At 50.0% G+C, this 23,178-nt stretch overlaps 2 protein-coding genes and 1 pseudogene across 4 annotated transcripts in view; 1 reads left to right on the forward strand and 2 right to left on the reverse strand.

Annotated features, from left to right (window-relative positions):
• Window positions 1-6,898, reverse strand: part of CARM1 (coactivator associated arginine methyltransferase 1) — a 37,870-nt gene extending 30,972 nt beyond the window's left edge. For both annotated transcript variants that reach the window (XM_039873168.1, XM_039873167.1), the window contains exon 1: window positions 6,664-6,898. In XM_039873168.1, the coding sequence (XP_039729102.1) occupies window positions 6,664-6,883 (220 nt within the window). In that variant the 5' untranslated portion in view covers window positions 6,884-6,898. The remainder of the gene's footprint in view (window positions 1-6,663) is intronic.
• Window positions 6,899-8,008: 1,110 nt separating this feature from the next.
• On the reverse strand, window positions 8,009-22,799 carry CUNH19orf38 (chromosome unknown C19orf38 homolog). Of its 2 annotated transcripts, XM_039873179.1 has the most exons (8): window positions 22,687-22,799; window positions 17,743-17,839; window positions 16,613-16,921; window positions 14,692-14,781; window positions 14,003-14,030; window positions 13,218-13,261; window positions 12,054-12,091; window positions 8,009-8,643 (listed from the first exon to the last, which is right to left on the reverse strand). In XM_039873179.1, exons 2-8 carry the CDS (start codon window positions 17,822-17,824, stop codon window positions 8,494-8,496), a joined length of 741 nt encoding a protein of 246 aa, XP_039729113.1. In that variant the 5' UTR covers window positions 17,825-17,839; window positions 22,687-22,799; the 3' UTR covers window positions 8,009-8,493. The 2 variants fall into 2 exon arrangements, with proteins under 2 accessions (XP_039729113.1, XP_039729114.1); XM_039873180.1 differs by lacking the exon at window positions 14,692-14,781.
• Window positions 21,777-21,895, forward strand: LOC120610928 (uncharacterized; annotated as a pseudogene).
• Window positions 22,800-23,178: the final 379 nt, after the last annotated feature.

Raw genomic sequence — 23,178 nt, forward strand, 5'->3', positions numbered from 1 at the left:
AAAAAAAAAAAAAACTCCAACACCTGTGAAGCGCAATCAACTAAATTATGCCTGTATAGACTTTTCGGTTTTATAAAGGTAACAGATGACGTAGATTGTCCCTGGCAGGGTATAGGCAACACCTGTAACCAAGCATGTTTGCAGGAAAACGTGACTAGTCACACTGAATTGGATACGCAGAGATAATAAAGAGCTCCACATGGCAGAGTTTGGGTCAGGTTAGATTTTGCTGTCAAATAAATAGCCGGTTAGGTTTTCAGAACTTCTGGATTTCCAAAATATCAAGGAAGGCTACGGACCTGAACATGTGGAGGTGAAGGGGGGTGGACTAGGAGGTGGACAGTAAGCAGGGCCTGGGACTGGGAGCCAGGCCAGGTTAGAACTTGGGGTGACAGCCCCCACCTGCAAGGCTCCAACTCAGCTGCCTAGAGAGAGGGTCTGGGGGCCTAAGGAAGTCACAAGCTAAGGGAAAGAGACATTTTCCCACACCCATTGGAGACCTCAGTTCATATAAACGCTTCCCTACGTTAAGAAACAAACCACTGCTAATGAGAGGACAGATGGCTACTAGCATGAGGCCTGTGTTGGGGCAGTGGTGATCAAGGAGGGGACTCTGATCAACTGGGGTGGCTTGCCCCTTCTGAAGGTGGCACTGCTATCTACCTGGTCTCTAAACTGTGTAGGCCTGAGATTGCCAGGCTTTCTGATTTTTCAGAAGTACAAAGTCAGATTTTGAAGGGCAGTCACCCAGTTTAATATTGGGCATCTCCTTTAACTGCATGGCCAAGCAAACCCTGTGGGCAGGTCACTTACAACCCCTGGGCAAGGGTCATGGCCTTTGCCACCTTGTCCCCAATGCCCTGGGCAGAATTCACCTGATATTCCACATCACAACTGCTGGACCTCTGACATGCTTCCAGGGTAGGCGAAGTTGAAGCTATTTCGGTACATTCCTGTTGAGTTCACTAGTTTGGAAGCTTCTGCAAGCTTCTCTCTCTCTGCTGCTATCTAGACCATAACGCGCTACCAGAGTAATCTTCAGAAATACCAGTTTTATCATGTTAGGCCCCTGTGAAAAATGGCAGACAGCTCCAGACCATATACAGGAAAAACACTTGTAAAACGTGACTTGGTCACAACCTTGTTTCACTGTTACCTTCCCTTTAGCTCCTCCATTCCGCAGAGGGACCCTTTGCTCTACACCAGTCAGGTGTCATTACCCCCTCATCCACGTGAGCACCTCTCCATAAACCAGGAATGTCCTTCCCAACACTGGTGGCTACATCCATGACCTACCCACTGTGGCCAAGGTGACTGTCTCCCAGTGTCTGTCCTCCCTTTCTCCTACAGAAAGAGAAACCCTGAAATTAGCTAAGCACATGGTCACTCAGACTAAAGACTATATTTCCCAGCCTCCCTTGCAGCTAGTGGTGGCCATGTGACTGCATTCTAGGCAATGGGGTGAAAAGAGAAGCCCCCTCAGCCAGCTTCTGGGAACCTCCCTTAAAAGACACCTGGCCTTTGGCATCCTTTGTCCTTTCTTTATCTCGCTACCTGGAAACCAGGGTGTCATAGCTGGACTCCAGCCACCGTGTTAATCCGTGATGGCAAAACCTCACTCCAGGAAGGGCCAGGGTCCGAGGAGTTCGAGCACAGGCTCCACACTAGCCCTGGTCTGCCAACCTCCTATCTTTAGCACAAAGAGCATGAGAAATAAAATGCCATCTTGTTTAAGCCACTACTTTGTGTCTGTGTTACGCACAAACTGAATCCTGACCCCTTTTTTTCACTGAACCACTCTGCAGTAAGAGAGCAGGTCCAACAGCCCTGAACCCCAAAGCCAGCTCTGCTACCTGACAGCTGTGTCACTTGGTCAAGCCTTTTCACTTGTTTTTCCACCAGTAAAATAGCAGTGGTGTCCTTGACCTGTCAGGGCTGTTTTAAGGACCAGTGGTAACACACAGCAAGGCTCATATCTGTCAGGCCATCTGGCCCACACAGTCCAGAAAGTGTACTCAACCTGGCCTGGGCAATCAAGACACTTCACAATAAAAATGGACACACACAATGAAAGGCTTTTCGGTTTCCCTTAAAGCTGTGGCAGATCTGGCATCCCTAGGCGAGGCCTCGGCGTTCCCACAGTGTCCCCTCCCCTTGCCCGCTTCATTCATTTATCTCAGGGGTCTAGAAGCTTTTTCTGTCAAGGGGCAGCAAATAAACATTTTAGGTTTTGCAAGACACTATAGTCTTGGTTGAATATTCTTCTTTTGGTGGTTTCCTTTTTTTAACCCTTCAAAAATGTACAAACCTCCCTTAGCTGACTATATAAAAACAGGCCACAGGCCCAACATGGCCCACAGGCCACAGTTTGCCCACAGGCTCTAATTTATACCATTATCCTTTCTTTTTACTTTTTTTTTTTCCATTAAATTGATTTGTGTTTGAGAGGTGGAGAATAAGCAATTACATTGTTTTGATATATACTATAAGCCCTTTCTCAGCTGCACTCAAGGTCAAGCACCTGAGTCTATCAAAACGGTTTTATGAAGAGCCAGGTACACAGTAAGTGCTCAATAAAGGAAAGCAGCCAATAGCAACTTGCAGGAACCAGTGAAACGTGAATGCCCTTCCAGTGTTACTTTCTTGTCACCCCAGCATGACACTGAATGTCCTAAAGGCTAGGCACACACGACGAACTTTTCTGTGTCCCCTCCCCCTCCCCCAGCTGTCAGGGGAGTACCAGAAGTGTGACTAAAGGAAGTCACGAGGGTTCCGAATTCTGTAGCAGCAGGCCATCCTTCACCTCATTCTCACAGGGGGTTTTTCTCTGGGGTTCCCACACCCTGGTATGCCCCCTAAGGCTGAAATTTAGCCCCTGTCAGAGCTGGTCCTGCTGTACATCTCTTTCCAGCCAAGGGGGTGGGGAGAGTCCAGAGAACCAGCCAGACTGACTCGTGCTGACCAAGGAAGAAAAGTGACAGTCATCTCCAGAAAGGCTGCTGAGGAACTGAGAATCTGTTTTGCTCTCTGCTCCGGCCACCCCATGATAGGCTGCCCCAAGAAGCTGCATCCCTTCAAGGAGAGGGCTGCCCATGTCCACGAACTCCAGAGGCTGAGCCAAAGCGTCCTCAAGCCCAGGAAGCCTGCACCTCTGCCCAGGGAAAAATGGCCTGGTTTTGGTAGCTGCCATTTAGCCAGTGCCATGGACACAGGCCAGGGTGACTTCAAGTGGCAAGAAGGAGTGGGGACAGGTCCCGTCCACTGCATGATGACTGGGACAGGGCCTTCTGCAGCTGTCATCACTCCTACATGGAGAGTGCAGACGTCAAGGGACAGGGCTGTACATCCTGCTACCTAAATCCAGCTCCCACTCCTGCCACCTGAGGCCCAGGGGTCTCTCTCCCACCTGCTGGGGGTATGAGACAGCTGGGCAGCCCTGCAGCTTAAGGGGCTCCCTCCCAGAAAAGCCAGCTCCTCACCACTCCACACCAGTAACATCACTGTTGATAATACCTTAGAAATATTGACTGCTTACTGCCAGACACCCTGTTCCACATCCCTACATTCCTGGGTCCCAAGTGGCAGTATTCCCATTGCAGATGAGGAAACCAAGGCCGTGTGCCGATGAGTGTTGCTACAGGCGAGGAAACTGGCTCGGGGGGTAAAATGGCTACTTTAAGCCACACCAGTCAGACTCAACATTCAGAACCCTCGCCAGCACCCAAGGATGCCTCTGGTCCACCTCCCCCATGTGAAGCACTGGGAGATTTGTGCGGGCGTCCTGGCCCACCCCCCTGCCCCTACCCAAACACAGATTCGAATCTCGGGGGTGGTCTGGAAGCATAAGTAACTCACAGGACTCCACCTCATGAGGAACAGGTGAGCAGAACTGACACCATCCTACCTGGCCAAAGCATTCAGGTCCCAGAAGGGTACAGGTAGGAAAATTCGGAGGCCAGGGAAGGAAGTTCATCGCAAAGAGAAGGCCTAAAGCTCCCAACAGCCTAGTTCACCCCCAAGTCCCCGCCCTCCCCCTACCACCTGCCCAGCTGTCACATCCCCACTCGTCCCCCCAGTGGCTGGACCATCTCTGACCTTAACCAGGGGACTGTTGGCCAGTAGTCCACACCCAGCAAGCCTGCTCTCAGCTCCAGGAGCAGTGTGCAGCCCACACCCCAGCCCTGGGACTTTGCACTCCCTGACACCCTTCAGAGCAGTCCGTCCTGTGAACTCACAGACCTGCTCAGGAACTGGTGCTGCCACGCCCTCAGCAGTAGCCTAGCCAACTTTGAGGCCATTGCCAGCCAGCCCCGTAAGGGAGCAGGTGCTACCTCCAAAGATATGTTAATTTATCGAGAAAATACACTGTGCCACATAGTCCTGTCATCATCCCCATTCTATCGACAAGGGAGCTAAGATACAAAGACACACGGCTACTGGCAGGGCACCAGTCTGGCCCACATAGTGGGCTAAAAAATATACATACATGACCATGCCCTAACACCCAGAACCTATGAAGATGACCCTATTTGGAAGGGTCTTTGCAGATGTAATTAAGGATCTTGTAATTAAAGATCATCCTGGATTTAGGGTGGGCTCTAAATCCAAAGATGACTATCCTTATAGATAAAGACACAAAGGGGAGAGGCTGTATGAAGACTGAAGCAGAGATTGGGGTTCTGTTGCTCCAAGCCAAGCAACACCTGGAACCGCAAGAGGCAAGAAAGGGTCCCCCGCGCAGAGCCTCCAGAGGGAGTGTGGCCTTGCCAACACCTTGATTTCAGACTTTTGGCCAGGAACTATGAGAGAACACATTCCTGTTGTTTGAAGTCACCAAGTTTGTTATGTCAGCTCTGGGAAACTAATACAAATAGGTTCGGCTGACTCCAGAAGCTCTGTTCCCAGGCCCACATCAATGTTACGTGAGCATCGAGGGGAAAAGAATCTTTCAGACTCCTGGGACTATACCATCCCAGACTAAGGATCTCAGTTTGAAAAATATGCACTTTCTCCTCTTTACAAACAATGTGGCAGTTATGAATTTGAAAAGAGAAGTGTTATCTTCATTTCTCAAAACAATTCAAGATTATCAACAAAACACAAAAGTAAAAAGCTCTCCTGGACAAAGATGTTAGGGGAAACTGGGTATGGGGCATACAGGAAACTCTCTGTACTATCTTCCTAATAATCCTATAAACCTCAAACTGCTTTAAAGTCAAAAGAAACTTATTTACAAAAGAAAAACTAAGTCTCTTGGAACGCTTTTGCGGATAAGCCCTGAGACCCTAGTTTGAAAAACTACCCTCCTTTATTCTGTTCCCCATTAATGCCTGCAGAATGAATGGCCATGCTTATGATCTGGGGGACCCTGCTGAGCTTAAGATGCAGCTTAAGTGTCTGTCCTGAGCTCTGATGCTCACCTGGGACACCCTTCTCCCCTCTCTTCATCTGGTCCAAAAGACCTAGCTCTGTCCCAGCAAAGAGGTGCGACACCTGGTAAACAGACTCAGCTCCTGTAGTTTGGGTTTTCCAAGTCAAGGCAAAGTTCAACCTTGTGTGAACCAAGAGCTCCACACACTTCTCTTCACACCCCATTACCAAAGTGTAAAAAAATTCACACAGGCCAATGGCTAATAAGGGACTCCTGAGTGGCTCCCCAGAGCATCGGGGCAAGAAACCCTCAGAGACAAAGCTGAATGAAACAGAATAGCAAAATGTGAAAGAGAATCAAGAATGGGAAAGAACAGATAAGAGAGTATCAAGAGAAAGAAAAAGGATGAACTACATACAAAGACTCGGGTCTTCGGCAAACACATCTGTGATTCTTTTTTTCCCAATGAAATGTCAGTTTTGAAACTAGCTTCTGAAAACACACCCGCTTCTCACATCCCCTAAAAGGAAGATCAGAGGACCGTGGCGCGGGAGGAAGCTGTTACCTTCTTGGAGCCCGGCAACGAGAAGGGGCCCTACCCATCCACGTTTTCACCAAGAGCACATCCAGGGGCTCGCACCACCCGCGCGTGGGCCCCTCTCCGCTGATATATAAGTTTCCGACTCTGGGAACCCGAACACCAAGCCCTCCAGGTGGATGGAAGCAGTCCTCCAAGTAGCACCAGACTGGGCACCACTTTCCAACTGTCCTTAGCAGACCAGGGGGTCCCCTGAGATGGCCAGAGGCTGCCCACACCCCTCCCGGCCCACCCCCCGCCAAGGCGGCCACACCCGCCCGCGAGATTCCCACCTCTCCCACCCCCCAGAACCCCTTCCTATCCATCTGACCCCGGCCATCCGAATTCACCTTCCATTCTCGGCCCCTCACTTCCTCCACCACCATCCAATCTCTGGGCCCTCCTCCCCGCTTTCCCGCTTCCCTCCATGCTCCGGACACCTGCCACCACGCACGCCCTCTTTTCTCCCTCTGCCCCTTGACACCGTTCTTCCACACCCCTCGCTCGAGGCCCCCCCAAACCCGGCTCGCTCGGCTCGGCCCCACGCACCACACACCAGGCACCCACGGCGTGGGGCCCCGTACCCTCGGGACGCCTGGCCCCGCACCCACCGCGGCCGCGTACCTCCCACGCCGGGCCCCCCGCCCGACCGGCCTCGTGCGCAGCCCCCGCGCGCCGCCCGGCCCTCGGCCAGGCTCCGGGACCCCGCACTCACGGCTGTAGAGGGCGATGCCCGCCGCGTCCGGTCCGGCGCGCACCTCGAGGCGCAGCGCCTGCTGCTCCGCGTGCCTCTGGATCTCGCCGTTCGCGTCGCCGATGGTGAGGAGGCGGGCGCCGGAGAACACGGACACGGCCGCGCAGGGCCCCGCGACGCCCGGGCCCGCAGTCCCCACGACCCCCCCGCCCGGCCCCGCCGCTGCCGCCGCCGCTGCCATCTTAGATCCGGCTCCAGGCCCCGCCGCCGCCGCCGCCGCCGCCGCCGCGCCCGGGCCCAGGCCGCCGCCGACGCCGCTGCTGCCGCCGCGCAGGCCGAGGCCGAGCCGGGCAGCGCCGCCTGCCGGCCACGCGCCGCCTCGCTGCCACCGCCGATGTCCCGGCCCCGTGGCGCAGCGCCGCCTGCCGGCGGCCCGGGGCGCAAAAAGGGAGCTGACCGGGAGACCGGGCCGACCCCGCCCCGCCCCGCCCCGCGTGAACGGTCGCCGCTTTGTGAGGTGGCTCCGCGGCCTAGGAGCGGCGCGGGCAGGAGCGTGCGTCAGGGGGCGGTGCCCGGCCATGCAGACACGCCCCTCGGCCCGAGCCCCGCCCCCAGCCCCGCGCGCCTGGAACCGCCGCGCTTTGGAAGGCGGTGCGCGGCCCGGGAACGGCGGGGCGAAAGCGCGCCGGGGGGCGGTGCTTGGCAGTGCGGACACGCCTCGGGTCCCGCCCCGCGCAAACGGCCGCGCTTTGGAAGGTGGCTCCCCTGCCCCGGGAACGGCGGGGGCGGGTCAGACGCCCGACAGCTCCGACACGCCCCTGAGACTGGGCTACGCCCCCTGGCCCTGCACCGCTTTGTGAGGCGGCACGCAGAGAGGCGGAGTCCAACTGGGTCGGGGCCCCGCCCGTATGCCGGTCCTGCTCCCTCCAACTGGGCCTCGCTTTGTAAGGCTTTAGGCTCCTGGGAAGACCAGGGGTGAGCGGCGGGGCCAGGGCCTGGGACACGCCCCCAGCCTGTGGCTTCCCACCCGGCTGGAAAAACAGTTCTAGTTTTGGGGGAGCCAAAGAAGCTTGCAGTACGTCCCATCTTCCCCAGCTCCCACCCTTCCCTGTACCTCCTCATTTACTAATTCTGCCCAGTGTCCCTCTGCCCCCAGAACCCATCATTCCATCTCCTGTACTCACCAATGCCGAGACTTAAGCAGAGACGCCACATGGCACTGTACCCTCCGAGCACTCCCATGGGCCTACCCACACACCATCCTGCCACCTGCAGTTGAGGGGTACTCCTCAAACCCACCAGGCATCCAGCGATTGGACCCCAGAAGTCCAGGGCTTGAAGGATTACATTCCACAGAGGCCTTGGGAACAGCTCAACATGTGCTATAATTAATAACTTGGGCATGATAGCAAGGCAGACACACAGAACATACCCCCAGGTACCCTGTGCTCCAAAAACCCAGTTGGGTCGGCCAAGTCAGGTGTGGCAAGGGAGGAGGAAACAGGGTGTGCAGAGAGCTCAGACATCTTGTGGCCCAGCTGGGGTCCAGAAGGGACGCTAACATCTCCTTCCCTGATGATCTGAGAAGTTGAGAATCCAAAGAGAGCCTTCCAGCTTTCTGTCCAGCCTCCGAACCAATGCCTGCAGCCCCTCTCCCACACCTGCTCCTCTGTGAGGAAGGTCCCAAGCCCAGGTGTCCCTTTGTCTCTGTTCAGTTCCCTGAGAAAGCAGCAGCTGGAAACTCCCAGAGTAGCTGAAAAGACCTTGGGATCCCACAGCCTGACCAGTTCACGTGAGAAGGCTGAATGGAGGGCAGAGCATTCAGACGGGTGTCGGGGCGAATCCTCAGCCTCACTGGCAGGCCCGGAAGGTGCTGAATTCAGGGGGCTCAGGCAAGGATGATGTGGAGGTAGGCCTCTTCCGGGGCTGGGAGTTGTCAGAGGTTGCAGTAGAGCCTGAACGAGCATCCAGGGTGGCTACATCTCCTTCTGAGGTCATTTTCTTTGTCCGTGGAAGAAAAATAGAACTGGGTGATTTGAGGTTTTAGGGTCTAGGGTTTCCCCACATTCTGAGCCTGAGACTCCCCAATCCATCAGGTCACCCCACATACACAAATCCCCATAGTTTCAGGGCACTGATCTGCCTTCTGACCTCTTGCCTTCCTCTCTTCTGAACTGGGGACCTGGGTTCAAATCCCAACTCTAGCACTTCCTCATGGCGTGACCTCAGTAGAGTGACTTAACACTTCTGTGCTCAGTTTCACCTTTAGCACAATGGGGAGCATGCTAGTAACCCCCTCCTGGGGTTGCTATGAAGCATAAAGATATTAAATGGTTAAAGCATCTGGCCTATTATAAGTGCTAAATGTTTAAGTGAACAAAGCTATTACTATTATCTCCTTCCCTCCCGTTCTGGGCTCCCTCAAAACTTTCCTCAAAGGTCTACATTGAAGGCTCCTGCCCCAAACGTCAGTCATAAAGAGATGAGCTTGCTAAAACTGAAGCCACTCCAGGTCTTGCTTTCCTCTAGCTGAGTGACCCTAGTAAGGCCCATAGACAGCTTCAGTCTTCTTGTTTGTTTAAAAAAAAAAAAAAAGCCACATCTCATAGGGTGTTACAAAGTAAGTATCAGACCCTCAGTAGAGTAACACAGTACAAGCTAGAGACCTGACAGCTGCTTCATTTTCATTTCAGCCAACAGCACAGCTTTCTAACACTTCAAAAAGAAACTAGAATTGAAGGCAAGGACTTGAACAGATGCTTGCACACCCATGTTCATAGCAGCATTATTCACATTATTCACAATAGCCAAAAGGTGGAAGCAACCCAAATGTCCATCTATGAGTGCCTGGATAAACAAAATGTGGAGTATACATACAATGGAATATTATTCTGCTTTTAAAAGGAAGGAAATTATGATGCATGTTACAACATGAATGAACCTTGAAGATATTGTGCTAAGTGAAGTAAACCAGACATAAAAGGATGAACGTTACATGGTGTCATTTCTATATAAAATGTCTGGAAAAGGCAGATCTACAGAGACAGAAAGTAGAATGGTGGCTGCCAGGGGCTAGGGGGAGGGAAGACCGAGGAGTTAGTATATAGTGGTACAGAGTTTCAATTTTCCAAGACAAAGCCTGGAGATAAATGGTGGTGATGGCTGCACAACAACTTGAATGTACTTGATGCCACACCTAAAAATGGTTACAATGGTACATTTTGTTATGTCTGTTTTACCACAATTAGAAAAAAAAATAAAACTAGAAAAGATCACTAGAATTTACTGTTAAGGAAAAGAGGCACCATGCACAGCAGTGTGGATAGCATGCTACCGTTTGTATTGAAAACGGTGAATGTACAGATTTGCTATTTTCACCTTTGCTTGCATTTTGCAAGAAGCTTCTAACAGTGGTTACCTTTGTGTGTGTAGAGAGGGAGACCAGTGGGTGGAAGAGGTTTAAATGATAGAAGAAAATACTACTATGTATATATAATTTGACATATGGATGTATTTCATGTTCAAAAATTTTTTAATTAAAAAAATACATATATATGTGTATTTTTATGTATATGTATTATGTATATATGTATTACCAAGACTAATATACTGAAAAATAAGTTGTTTTTCTGTTTCCCATTGCTTCATTTTAAATATCTTTTTAAAAAAGGAAAAATCACCAGGCTGGTGCCTTGAGCCCTGTGGCTTCTCACCAAAAGTTTTAGAACTTTAGAACGTGCCCTGCCTACTGGCTTTTTCTTAACAACACAGGTTTGCTTTCTGAGCAGAGACCTCAGAGGGTTGAACAGCCCAGTGCCAAGCTTCCTCCTTGCCACCATCTGTATACCAGTGACAGGAAACCAGTTTAAACTTCCCTGCTCTTCTCTCCGAAACTCCAGACTCATGTCTCCATCTTCTCTTGGGCTCTTCTCCTGTCGAATAGCCCGTCCCTTGTTCCCTCAAGCCTGCCCCTCTCCAGGACTCCTCCATGCCTCTTTCTTCTCTAATCCAAAATCAGTACGGTATTTCCTATCTGCTGAATCTACCTGACCTGCATCTGTTTGCTTCTTGCATCTCTGCTGCCAATACGCTGGACCAAACCATTTCACGTACTTGGACCAGTACAGTTTATTTGCACCCCCCAAGTCTGTCCTCCGCGCAGCCGCCAGAGGACGCCTGTGAGCACCTGACTAGGTTACGTCCCTCCTCTGCTCTGAACCCTCCATGGCTTCCACCTCACTTGGGTAAAAGTCAAAGTTCTAGCCAGGGGACCCCCTCGACTCTTCACTTGCTCCACCCCCGTTATGTGGGCCGTGCCAAGAACGTGTCTGGAGCCTGGATCAATATTCTGCAACTACCTCCTTCCTGCCTGTCTTCCTTCTCTGAGATGTTTTGGATCTCTTATCTAAGTGAGAAGTGGGCTTCTTGGTCACTCCTTGCCCATGTGGCATCGTCTGTCTCCCGCCATAGGATTAAGAAGCTCTGAGGGAGTGATTGCCTTGTCTTGTTCTTATCCAGACACCCAGGAAGGGTGTGTTGACCAATTTAATCCTTCCCCCCCACCACCTGCATTCCCCATCACGATGCCCCTTGCAGACCTACTCTGCCCCAGGTGCCCTGATGGCAGTCCTGAAGCATCCACTTGTCCAAATAGGACATCTGAGGCCACCTCAAGTGGAGATACCTGCACCCCTGACCTGTACCCCTCTCCGTGTAGAGAGGAATGGCTGAACATTTTTTTGATCCATGATGTCCATGGCTCAGATATCTCTAATTTAGTGAAAAGAAAAATAAAGTAATAAAGTACAAAGACCAAGACCACCCCAAGATGCAAGATGCAGAAGAGTCCTATAGATCTGGGATCCAATCCCAGCCCGGATATGTGTGCTCTGAGGGAGCAACACCCCCTGATAAGGGGTGTGTGTGCAGTGAGACCTTCCCCACTAAAAGAGAAACACATGACTGGGACATTTAAGCTAAAGTTCTGGAAAGTGAACACAAAAAGAGGCTTTTATTTATACCAAGAGAGGGATGGTGGTGATGGTTGCACAATGATTTAAATGTACTTAATTAATCGGATTGTCACATGGTTTCACGACCCCACAAAAGCTACCGGGTCACCCTGAGTCCCCTCTGTCACCATTCTGGGAAGTCGGCCTGACTAAATGCAAAGGCAGCGCTGAACCCGACAGCAAGCACCTCCAGGGTGTGGCCGGCCCATTGCCACATGAAGGCCTGGATGTGGCCACCTCCAATCCCCTAGGACCTCTCAGAGCCAACTTTCAGCTCACAAACAAATCTCTGCTCAGTGATTCTGGGGTTTTCCCAGACTCCCGAAGCTCAGAGACCCCCACCTCCCTAGGGTTAGGACAGTCAGCAGAAACCCGGGATTAAGAAATGAAATGACTTACGGTAGAGATGGTAAACAGCGAGTTATCGAATGACATATCTGAAAGAGAAAGAGAAAGGAAAACCAAGACTGGGACCAGTTTAAATTCCCTGCTCACTGCCCCCTTCCAAGCCCAGCGGCCCAATGTCAACCTTGATGCGGGTCCACCTCCCAGCATCTTCTTTGCTCCCTTCCAGCCCATTCTGCAGGGTGAACCATTTACAACAGAAAATTGCATCATGTTCCTCTTCCGCTCCTAGCCCTCCTTCAGCAGCTTCTCGCTGTCTTCCAGAAAATGGGTCCCTCATCTCAACTCCCGCTTTCTGGAACACCACCCTAAGCTCTCCCCAAAGCGCCTCCTGCATGTCTTACACATCACTTCTTTGGGGGAACCACCGCCTAGCTCCAGACAAGTCCAGATGTCCATCGGTTGCTTCCCCGCTGGAATGTAGGCTTGTGGACAGAGACCACCTCTGTCTTGGTCATCGACAGAGACCCCATATCTCGACACATAGTGGGTGCTCAACAAATACGTGGGAGAGTGAGGGAAATACAGAACAGACTTTCCTGTTTGGGGCCCTTCCTGAGCATCTCATATCACGGACTGGCTGCTCCTCGCCCCCTGGTGGAAGCCAGCAGAATGACACATTTGGACCACAAGTGAAGCTCCATTTAAGGACCCTGCCCTGCACTGTGAAAGCACCCTCATGCTCCAGTGGACAAGACAGACACAGTCCATTCCCCCTGGAGCTGACCGTCCAGCGGTGGAGGCAAATATTACATACACAACAGGCAACGATTACTCGACTGTGTTTCTACTGAAGGGTAGGAAGAATGACAGGGTGCCTGCCAGGGGCATGTAAGTAGAAAGTGCAGATCCTGTCTAGGGAGTCAGGGAAGGCTTCCCGGAGGAAGTGACTTTCAGACTGAGACTGGAAGAAAGAAGAGTACTCTAGGCAGAGGGCAGAGTGTGTGGAAGGCCTGAGGAGTGGGCAAGGAGAGAAGGTGAGAGATGAAACCTAGAGCTGGAGGGGAGCGAGGAAGGGAGAAGGGTGTGTTTTTGATCCTAAGAGAAATGATCGGCCCCGGAAGGGGTTCAGTAGTCAGCAGTGAGGCCCGATGGCATTCTGAGGGAGTGACCCCGCCGGAGGGTAGGAGAGAACAGGAGCGAGGAGGAGGCACAGACCTGTGGTGGTGAAGTCAATCTGGGCCCAGCACGATGCTCGCTCTCTGCAAAGGGGTTTGGAAAAGAGTGATGACTTGCTTATCTCAGGCAGGAGGCTTGTTCCAGGCTCCCAACTTGACCTTCACTCCCCATCCACCCTCGAAACCTCCCTAAATCTTCTCAGATGAAAATTCTCTTGTAGGAACCCCACAAGCCAGATGAAGTCAGGATTAGATCCCAGGGCTGCTGTGACCTCTCTGCCACTAGGCAGCAGGGTGTCCCTCTTCTCTCAGAGGGCAGAAACCGAGGCCACGCCCAGCTAGGACATCCTGGTGTCCAGGAACCAGGGCATCAGACTGGGCACTGCACAACCCCAGGGGATGCCACTCACCTCCCCCCACTGTAGATTCCTAGAGTGATTAGACAATTTCTGGCAGCCAGCAGTAAAAGGATGTGCAGGAGCCACAGCCATTTGCTCCCTGTGTGACTGAGTGCTGTGCCTGTCACCTCGTCTGTAAAATGGGGCAATTTACAGTGCCCACTTCCAGGGCTGCTACGAGCTTACAGGAGTTCCAGCTGCAGCATCTCCTAGGGCAGTGCCCCGCACACCTGTTCCTATTAAGCAGCCTGCCCTTCAGAGGGTGCTGTTTGGAGCGGCGCTCCCACCCAGCTAGGGAGGTGCCCTTCTGTTCCCAGAACCTGGCCAGCTCTTAGCATCCCAAACACTTATCAGGAACTCCTCCCCTGTAACTGAGTATTTCTTTTCCCCCAAACCACCTTCTGAGGGTCTCCAGGGATGGTCTCACCTTTTCTTCTGCAATTGTTTTACTTTAACTGGGGACAAAAAAAAAAAAAAAGCATTTGTTAGATTTTGGTCCTGTGTGCATCCTGTGTGAAAGCCAGGAAATCAAAAGCCCCCTCAGACATTTGCAACCCAGCTTTGCCTTTTCTCCCGAGAGCTACTGCAAATATTTATCTTCTCCAAGTACATGAGTAGTATGTGTTGGTAAAAACTTCATACAAGGTGCAAACACACACACAAAACAATTTTTTAATATTCATTTCAGTGGGTATCCAGGGCTGGAGGAGGAGGATGGGGAGTTAGTGTTTAATGGAGGCAGAGTTTCAGTTTGGGAAGATGACAGAGTCCTAGAGATGGATGGTGGTCATGGCTGCACGATAATGTGAATATGCTTAACGCCACTGAGCTGGACACTTAAAAAGGATTAAAAGGGTAAATTTTGTGTCATGTATATTTTACCACAATAATATATGTGTGTGTGTGTGTGTGTGTGTGTGTATGTGTGTGTGTGTATCACTTTCCTCTGCCTACCACCATTATCATACTTCTGGAAGGTTCTTCACTGCTAAGTTTTGGAGTAAAACCTCCCAACTCCATGCTCCTAAACAATAGGTGTGACTGGGAGCACGTTTACACGTTCCGGGGGGTGGCATGCCAAAGCCCATAGATCATGCTTTCTTTGCCTGCTGTTACCTTTCCTGATCAACATGGCAATGGCCATCATCCCAGCAATGAGGAAGACTCCAGACAGGCTCAATGATAATGCCAGGATCCAAGTGGGCACTAGAGGAAAATGGGAAAAGAGAGAGTGGACAGCTCATGGAGTTGTGACAGGAAGGAGGTGGGACAGCTACCATTCCTCCAGGTTATCTTGGGGGAGCCAGCCTACCTCCTATAACCCCTAACTATCTGGCTTGGATGCAGCTGGACCCTAGGGACCCAGCAAACTTTGTGTCTAGCCATTTAGCATATTTCCTCCCACTGGCCCTTGTGATTGGTTCAGGAATGGGCATGTGACCCAAGATGAGCGAATGAGAGCTAATTCTGGGACTTTGGATAAGCCCCTGGAAAGAGAGGTTTACTACCCTGGCCAGTATTACCAAATTGTTAGGATATACATCTGGAGCTGCTGGGCACAAGTTTGCCACCATGGCAGGCAACGCTTGCCTGAGAATAAGCCACAGAAGAAAGCAGAATTGAGAGGTGGCAAATAATTCCTGACACCTTTGGGCACCTGGATCCAGCCATGCCTGAAGTCAGTGCTGTGAACTGACTTCAGTTCAGTGAACCAACAATTCCTCTTTTGTTGTTAAAGCCAGTTCGAGTCAAGTTTTCAGTTACTTGTGGCCTGAAGAGTCCTGCTGGCTTCAGCCTGGCTACCAGGGGATCAAAGGATATCCACCCCCAGCCACACCAGGGACCCCAAGACCCACGCAGAGGTTAGCCATAGAAGCATAAAGCTCTAGCTAAGCCAGGAGGGAGAAGGAGAGACACACACTTGGTATTCTCACAGTGTTAGCCCTTGTTCATTCATTCATCTGGGGCAAGAAGAGGGTTGTCACCTCCCGCACTTGGAGACCACAGAACCAAGGTGAAAGAAGGGGCCTTTGATAGTGGAACTTGGGGCCAGGGAGGATACAGAGACTGTTCTGTCACCACAACATGTGAGCCTCTGCTGGCAACAAAATTCTCTTTGCAGCTAGGAAGTTTGGATTGCTCCACTTGGAGGCTCCACCTGGAGGCTCCTCCCTCCCTCCTGCTCCTTGATCCAGAGCCCACACCCACCCCCTGTCCTGGAAAGACCACCGAAAGACAGCAGGTCTCTTCCAACTCTGTCTCATTCCGAAAAAAAGCCAGAGTCCTTGCTGTAGCCACAAGGCCCTGCGTGATCCTTTTTGCCACCTTCTTGCCTTTGTCTCACCCCACTTTCCTCCTGCCTCCATGTTTTTCAAACATACCACGTGCACTCCAGCCTCAGGGCCTTTGCACAGCCTGCTCCTTCCTCCTTGAACCCTCCTGCCCCAGATACCCACATAGCTGGCTCCATTTCCTTCAGGAGTTTGCTCAAACATCACCTCCTCAGAGAGGTCTTCCCTGGCCACTCTCCATGTATTTAAGATGACACCCTTCACCAGACTGTATTTCAGCCTTGGCACATTACTTATGCTCCTGATGGCAGACTGAATATTCATTGGACTCCCCGTTTTTTTGTCTGTCCCATCCCCTCGGACCATCAGCTGTGAGGGCAGGGATATTGTCTGTTTCACTTACTGCTGAACCTGTACTGCTAAGGACAGTGTCTGGAGTGTAGCAGCTGCTCAAAAATGTTATGTGGTCAGGAGGGGAGGGGGCAGCAGAGCACGGGGGTTTAATGCCTGGACTCTGGAGGCTGATTGAATCTCAGATCTGTCGCCTGCTAGCTGTGTGACTTATGCAAGTCCTTTCATCTCTCCTGTCTTGATTTCCTTATCTGCAAAAGGAGGAGAATTGCTGTACCTGTTGCATGAGGTGACTGTGAGGATTAAATAAGGAAAGGTGAATAAGTCCTGACAGCTTGGAAGCCTGGCTCATCCTGTGACAGCTTCCAGAGTGAGGGCTGATGGGAGGGCCTTACCTGGGAAGGAGATGTACACGGGCTCACTGAGGTCCGACAACTGAGGTTGTCTGTGCTCGCCCAGCACGCTGTACTGGCAGTGGAATGTCCTCCCTGCCGCCTTCCAGCTGCTGCCACTCAATTCGAAGGTGACCCTGTGCTGGTCTGGAGGGGCCTGCATGAGCTGGACCACATGCTCCCCTTGGTACAATGTGAAATTGGCCCCTAGGAAGCCCCTGGGGGCCTTGCATTCAATGTAGACGGGGGCCTCTTGACTGCTGGGGTATGGGGGCACCAGTAGGATGGACGGTGCTTGGATCGCCATGGAGCCTGCAATGCAGAATAAGGGAGGTCGAGTGGGTGGGCAGTTAGAGCGGAGGTCGACGTGGCTGTATCCTTGAGTAGGTGGCTCACCCTCTCTGGGCCTTGGTTTTTATGTACTACTGGAGACTAGTCATCCCTACCCCATTGCAATGTTGAGGGAATCAAGTGTTTAGCACATGGTGAAGGGTCTCTGGATTTGAGTCATGTTATTATAATAGCAAGGTTGTTACACAGCTTGAAGAAAGCCTTCCAGGCAGAGGGGACAGCATGGACAAAAGCTGTGTGGGACATTCAAGGAGGCCAGGGTGGCTGGAGGGAATGAGAGAGGGGGAGAGCAGGAGAAGGGGAAGACAGAGGGGATTCCATCTCTCTTCCCGGGCTGCGGCGAGGAATATGAATGTCAGGGTTTGGTTTTGTGCAGGAGGGCCAGCTACCCGAGGCTCCTGAGCAGAGTGTCTAGCTCAGGTGAGGTTTACACAAGCCTTCCCCTTATCCCCCAGCAGATCTGCTTTCCTGGCCCTGGAGCGGGGAGCCGCAGAGGCCAAGCAGGCTGAGTCATGGGGTGTGGGCACTGCTGTCTCCAGTGAGGTGACATTTCTGATACCCATGATGTGGGAGTGATGAGGAGCCCCAAAGAGAAAGCCATTCTCTTGGGGCATTTCCAAGGCTCTGGGGCAAATCTGTGAGGGCTCAGCCTCCTCTAGTACCTGGAGAGGGCAACCCTGCACTGGTTTCTGTCCCAGAGCAGAAGCCAGGCCAGGTGGGTGGACGTGGGGGTGGGGGGTGGGTGAAGCAGTGCAGGGGTGGTGCAGGGGTGTCAGGCTCACCGGCTGCAAAGAGCAGGACAGTCCAGGGCATCACTCCTCCTGCGTTAGGCCAGGCAATCTGGCTGAGGCCAGCATGGCCCATGGCTCACAACCCCTCCTGTGAGGCCAGAGAAGGGAAAGGAGAAGCTGGGCCAATTTGAGTCAAGTGTTTCCTCACTGGCAGGAAGTTGCGTACAGATTCGGGTGCTGAAAGGGACTCTCTCTTCTCCCCACCCCTTCCATGGGCGCACATCAGACCCTGGCATCTCTCTGTGCCGTGGTTGGAGGGACAAACAGATAAGATGGTTGGGGGTGTTTAGTTTTTCTAACACTGAGAAGACTCCTGGGTATGAGGAAGGGTAAGGACTGTGGGCTGCTTGGGAAACTCATACCGCAGACACACACCGCAGCCTGACCAGTGCCAAAGTTGATACACATGTTGGGCACAGAGTGGTAGGGCATGGTAGTTAGGGCTTGACCTCTGTGACCTCAGGCAAGACATGGTCCTTCTTTGAAGCCTCATCTTGCTGCCCGTAGACTGGAGCTAAGAGGAGCAGACAGAAGATTCAAAGAACCCACGGTATGAGGTGCAATGCCTAGTGGGGTGGGAATACTCTCCAAGTGAAGCCACAAGGAAGAAAAGCCTCAGGAGCTTCACCAGGTAGGCAAAACACTAGCTCCAGAACTGAGGCAGTTTTATACATTGCAGGATAGATTGCCTCCCATTTACATCCCAGAAACTTCTACAGGTCTATCTGACCAGCAGGTTTCGTTTGTTCTCTGTTTCGGTTCAAATCAAGCAGGTCCACCTGGAGGTTCCCCTCACGAAAGATGTAAGCCTGTGGTCATCAAACACCAAAAAGGGTCATTAGACTTTTTCCTTTGGGCACGTGAAGTGCACTTCAACCTCAGGGCTTTTGCATGTGCCATTTCCCTTGCCTGGGACACAATTCTATCATTCTGATCAAATCTCACTTCTCCTTCAGGTATCTGCATAAATATTACTTCTGGGAAATCTTTCCAGATCCTTCTGGACTTAGAAGAATCCCCTTGCTTAATTCTTTCATAGTGCCTTGTAATTTTCTTTTATTACAATTAGCATGCTTGTTATTTCCAAGGAATTTGTCTATTTCATCTAAGTTATTGAACTGATTGGTATAGAGCTGTTCATAGTCCTTTGTCATCCTTTTAATGTCTGTAAAGTCCGTAGTGATGTCCCCTCTTTCATGTCTGATGATGGCAATTTGTTTTCTCTCTTTTTCTCCTTGATTAGTCTTGCTAAGGGTTAGTCAGTTTTATTAACCTTTTCCAAGTACTAACTTTTGACTTTGTTGTTTTTCTCTATTTTCTGTTTTCTATTTCTTTGTTTTTGGGTCTTATCTTTCTTTCTTCTATTTATCTTGTGTCTAAGTGTCTCTTCTTTTACTAGCTTCTTAAAAATTTATCTTCTAATATAAGCATTTATACCTATACATTTCCCTCTAAGCACTGCTTTATATCTCACACATTTTGACATATTGTGCTTCATTATTATTGTTAAAAATTTTATTTCCTTTGTGAATTTTTTCTATGATCCATAAGTTATTTAGAAAGGTGTTGCTTAATTTATAAATATTTGGGCCTTTTCGATAACTTACTGTTAGTGGTTTTTAATTTAACTCTTGTGGTCAGAGAATATACTCCATATAATTTCAAGCCTTTGAAATCTGATTTTTTAATGGCCCACCATATCCTGATTCATATTTTATGTGCAGTTGTTTGATATAATATTTTGTAAATCTCAATTAGATGAGGCCGAAGTGGTTCACAGAACATGCTTGAATTGATTGAATTCATTCAGTCATCTCCCTCCAGAAGCACAGAATGGGGTCCTTGCTGTCTCCTGTGATGCCCACCACAGTGCTTGGCACATGGTGAACCATAAATATCTCTTGATTGTCTGACCTGAAAGCCAAAAAACACTCATTCAGTCTATCTTTGTGGCTCTCTCCTATGTGTGTAAGAGAGAAAGTTGGGAGATTCCTTCCAGATAACTGACTCAAAAAGCCTGAGAAGGAGACAGAAGAAGGGCATTCTAGGTAGAGAGAAAAATATATAGGAAAGGCCCTGATGTATGTAAGGACTTCATCCTGGGAGCATTTAATATGGTATAAGAATCTGTAACCTGGAATTCTGAGTTCAGAAAAACAGCCACACAAGCCCGTATTGGTCAGCTGTCCCGCAGCTATTGCCCTGAGGAGTCACCAAGGAATGGTGACTATTGGGGATCTGGGAGCTGTTACCAGCCCAGACCTGAAGTTATTGGGGAGAGTGCTGGAGTCGCAGGCTTTGGTAGAGATACGCAGATCAACAAGGTGGGAGCCAGCAGATATATATCTAAACCTTCCTCTCCTTCAGGCCTTGGATCTCCTGCCAGGTTGAGCCAGTGTACAGAGATCAACCTCCAAGGGCCTGGAGTGGTGCAGGGAAGGATGGAGAACAACTCCGGTGGGGAGCATACAAAGACTGCCCAAGCACACTCTTGGAATCTTCTGATTATAATCTCAGGGGATCCCTGACCTCCAGAAGCCCGTTTGCAAACTCCCCCTTGTTGTAAGAACCCCAGGCTAAGATTCTAGGCCAACACTACAAAGGGAAGAGGGACCCTACATGATGTGGCCTGTGCTGACTGCTCCCATCCCTTTTCAAATTACTCCTCTCGCCCCCATTGCCCCTTTACCTCCTGTCCGCCCCTTGAAACTTCTCAGTGCCTTCTGACCTCAGGGCACTATTCTTTCTGTTCACCTCCTCCTGTCCCTTCTATTTCAAGTCTGAGTTCCAATGCCACCTCTTCAGGGAGGCCTTCCCTGATGCCACCCAGGCTAAATGAGCCACCCTACCTATAACCTGACATTTTACTTCTTAGTGCCTATGACTACCTGAAATCATCTTGGAGTGACACTAAGATGACAGCTCCACAAGGACATGGACAGGGTTTTTTTATTGACAGGGTCAAACTTTGGTAAATATTTGTTGAAAATGGGGGAGGAGGAAAAGTTTTAATTTTTGTTTAATCAAGAGAAATAAGAATCACCCATCAAGCCCCAGATGCCAGTGGAAATGGAGGAGTCAGTAGCTTCAAGGGCCCATTCCTCCAGAAACATTGACCAATGAAGCACAAACAGGATCAACTTTATCTGAACTCTGGAAAGGAGCCAAAGGTTTATGCCAACCAAGCAAAGGCTCAATGAGGAAAAAGGCAAGGTGAACATGGCAGGAAAGCTTTCTGGTGTTTCCCCTGCCCTTCCCTCATCTCCTTCCCCAGCATGGCAGATCTTGAAGACCTGTGTCTTCATAGCAGCCTGTGTCCCCAATATAGGGGTCTGGTCTCTGGTTCCTGAGAGAGCACAGCAGCCCTCAATCTGATGGTATTGTGTCTGCCTGTTCTGACATATCTCAGGGCTACCTGCAGGAATGACTCCAGATACTTGTCTGACTCAGAATGCACTCCTAGAAGACACTGTAAGGCAAAGGAAGACCCACAGCTGCCTGGGGCAAAAGATTACAACTGAGAACAATGATAGATATGCCAAGAGCCGTGAGGAAAAGCTGGAGTGAGAGCTGTTTTGGGTTATTAGAGCATTCGAAAGCACCTATATATACCAGGGAATTTAGAAAGCAACGTGCATGTCCAGGACAGAACAAATGCTCAGGAAGATAAGCTTTCACTTCTGGTTGATCTCTAGGTTCAGCGCAAACAGGAAGCAAAGGCTAAGGCAGAGTTGGAAACGCCCTGGCAAAGTGAAGGAACGCTTCATAGATCTGCAGAGTAGGAAAGGTTTTCCACTGTTTCTTTTTCTTCCTTTTCTCTCCACAATATATAGTTAACTCTTATAACAACCTGATTTTAAAATGAGCAAAAAACTTAACTAGACATTTCTCCAAAGAAGATACACAAACGGCCAAACAGGATGCTCAACATCACTAGGGAAATGCAAATGAAAAGCACAATGAGACATCACTTCACACCCATTAGAATGGCTATAATAAAATTAAAATAGAAAATAACCAGTGTTGTCTACGCCAATGCTACCCTGAACAAACCCAATTCCATCTGATCTTAGAAGCTAAGCAGGGCCAGGCCTGGTTAGTACTGGGATGGTAGACCACCTAGGAAGACCAGGTGCTGTCGGCATAAAAAAATAAAAGAATAAGGGATTGTAAGCTGACAAGATCTTTGCAATCTGTGAGGTCAATCAAGGGTTGCCTCGCCTAAAAAATAAAATTAAAAAGAACCAGTGTTGACAAGGATGTGGAGAAACTGGAACCCTCATACATGATTGGTGTGAACGTAAAATGGTGCAGCCATTGTGGAATAGTTTGGCAGTTCCTCAAAAAAGTTAAATGCAGAGTTACCAGACGACCCAAAAATTCCACTCTCAGGTATATGCCCCAAAGAATTGAAAGCAGATACTCAAACAACTATACATACACACATGTTAATAGCAGCATTATCTACAATAGCCAAAATGTAGAAACAGCCCAAATGTTCCTCAACAGATGACTAGATAAACAAATGGTGATATGTCCATATAATGGAATATCATTTGGCCAAGAAATTCAATACCGATATATGCTATGATGATGAACCTTCAAAACATTGTGCTAAGTGAGATTAGCCAGACAGGAATGGTCACATACTCCACTTATAAGAAACATCCAGAATCAGTAAATCCATAGAGGCAGATTGGCAGTTGCCAGAAGCTGGGGTGAGAGGGGGAATGAGGAATAACTGTTTAATGGATACAGGGTTTCCTCCTGGGCTGATGAGAATGTTTTGGAAGTAGGTAGCAGTGGTGAAAATGCACAACACTGTGAACATATTAAATGTCACTGAATTATTCACATTAAAATGGTTAACTTTATGTAATGTGAATTTTGCTTCGTTAAGAACACTTTAAAAAATCACCCATTCTCCACACTTACTTTGAAATGTCCAGAGTCAGAATGATAGAAAAACTTCGAGTGAAGCAAAATCCCAAACATGACTGTACATGAACTTTGACATTACAAAGTGGTGTTACTTCCTCAGGTTCTCCAAATACAGGAACGGAAAGATACCAGCTATATTTGAAAAGTAATTGTCACCATGTGCCAATCTCTCCCAGGCCTATCTTTAAAGACTTAAAGGTTCTATCTAAACATTTTTCGTGTTTAGACGGAATCGCCACACAGAGTTCATTTCTCCAATGACTTTTGTTTATCTGCTTCCCCGAGGGAGGTCGCTTTCAAATCCTCTAAGCCAGACTGAGGGAGAGACTAAATGGTTGGATGATAAATCTGGAATACAACAGCTATTTACTGAAGGCCTAAAATGTGCCAAGCACTGAACAAGCATTATCTCATTTAATCTTCACAACGGCCTGATGAGGTAAGGCCCAGCAGTGTGACTGCCTTAAGTAAAGGGTAGGGCATGGT

The sequence above is a fragment of the Pteropus medius genome, unplaced genomic scaffold (assembly GCF_902729225.1).
Source record: "Pteropus medius unplaced genomic scaffold, Ma_sr-lr_union100, whole genome shotgun sequence".
Classification (NCBI taxonomy): domain Eukaryota; kingdom Metazoa; phylum Chordata; class Mammalia; order Chiroptera; family Pteropodidae; genus Pteropus; species Pteropus medius.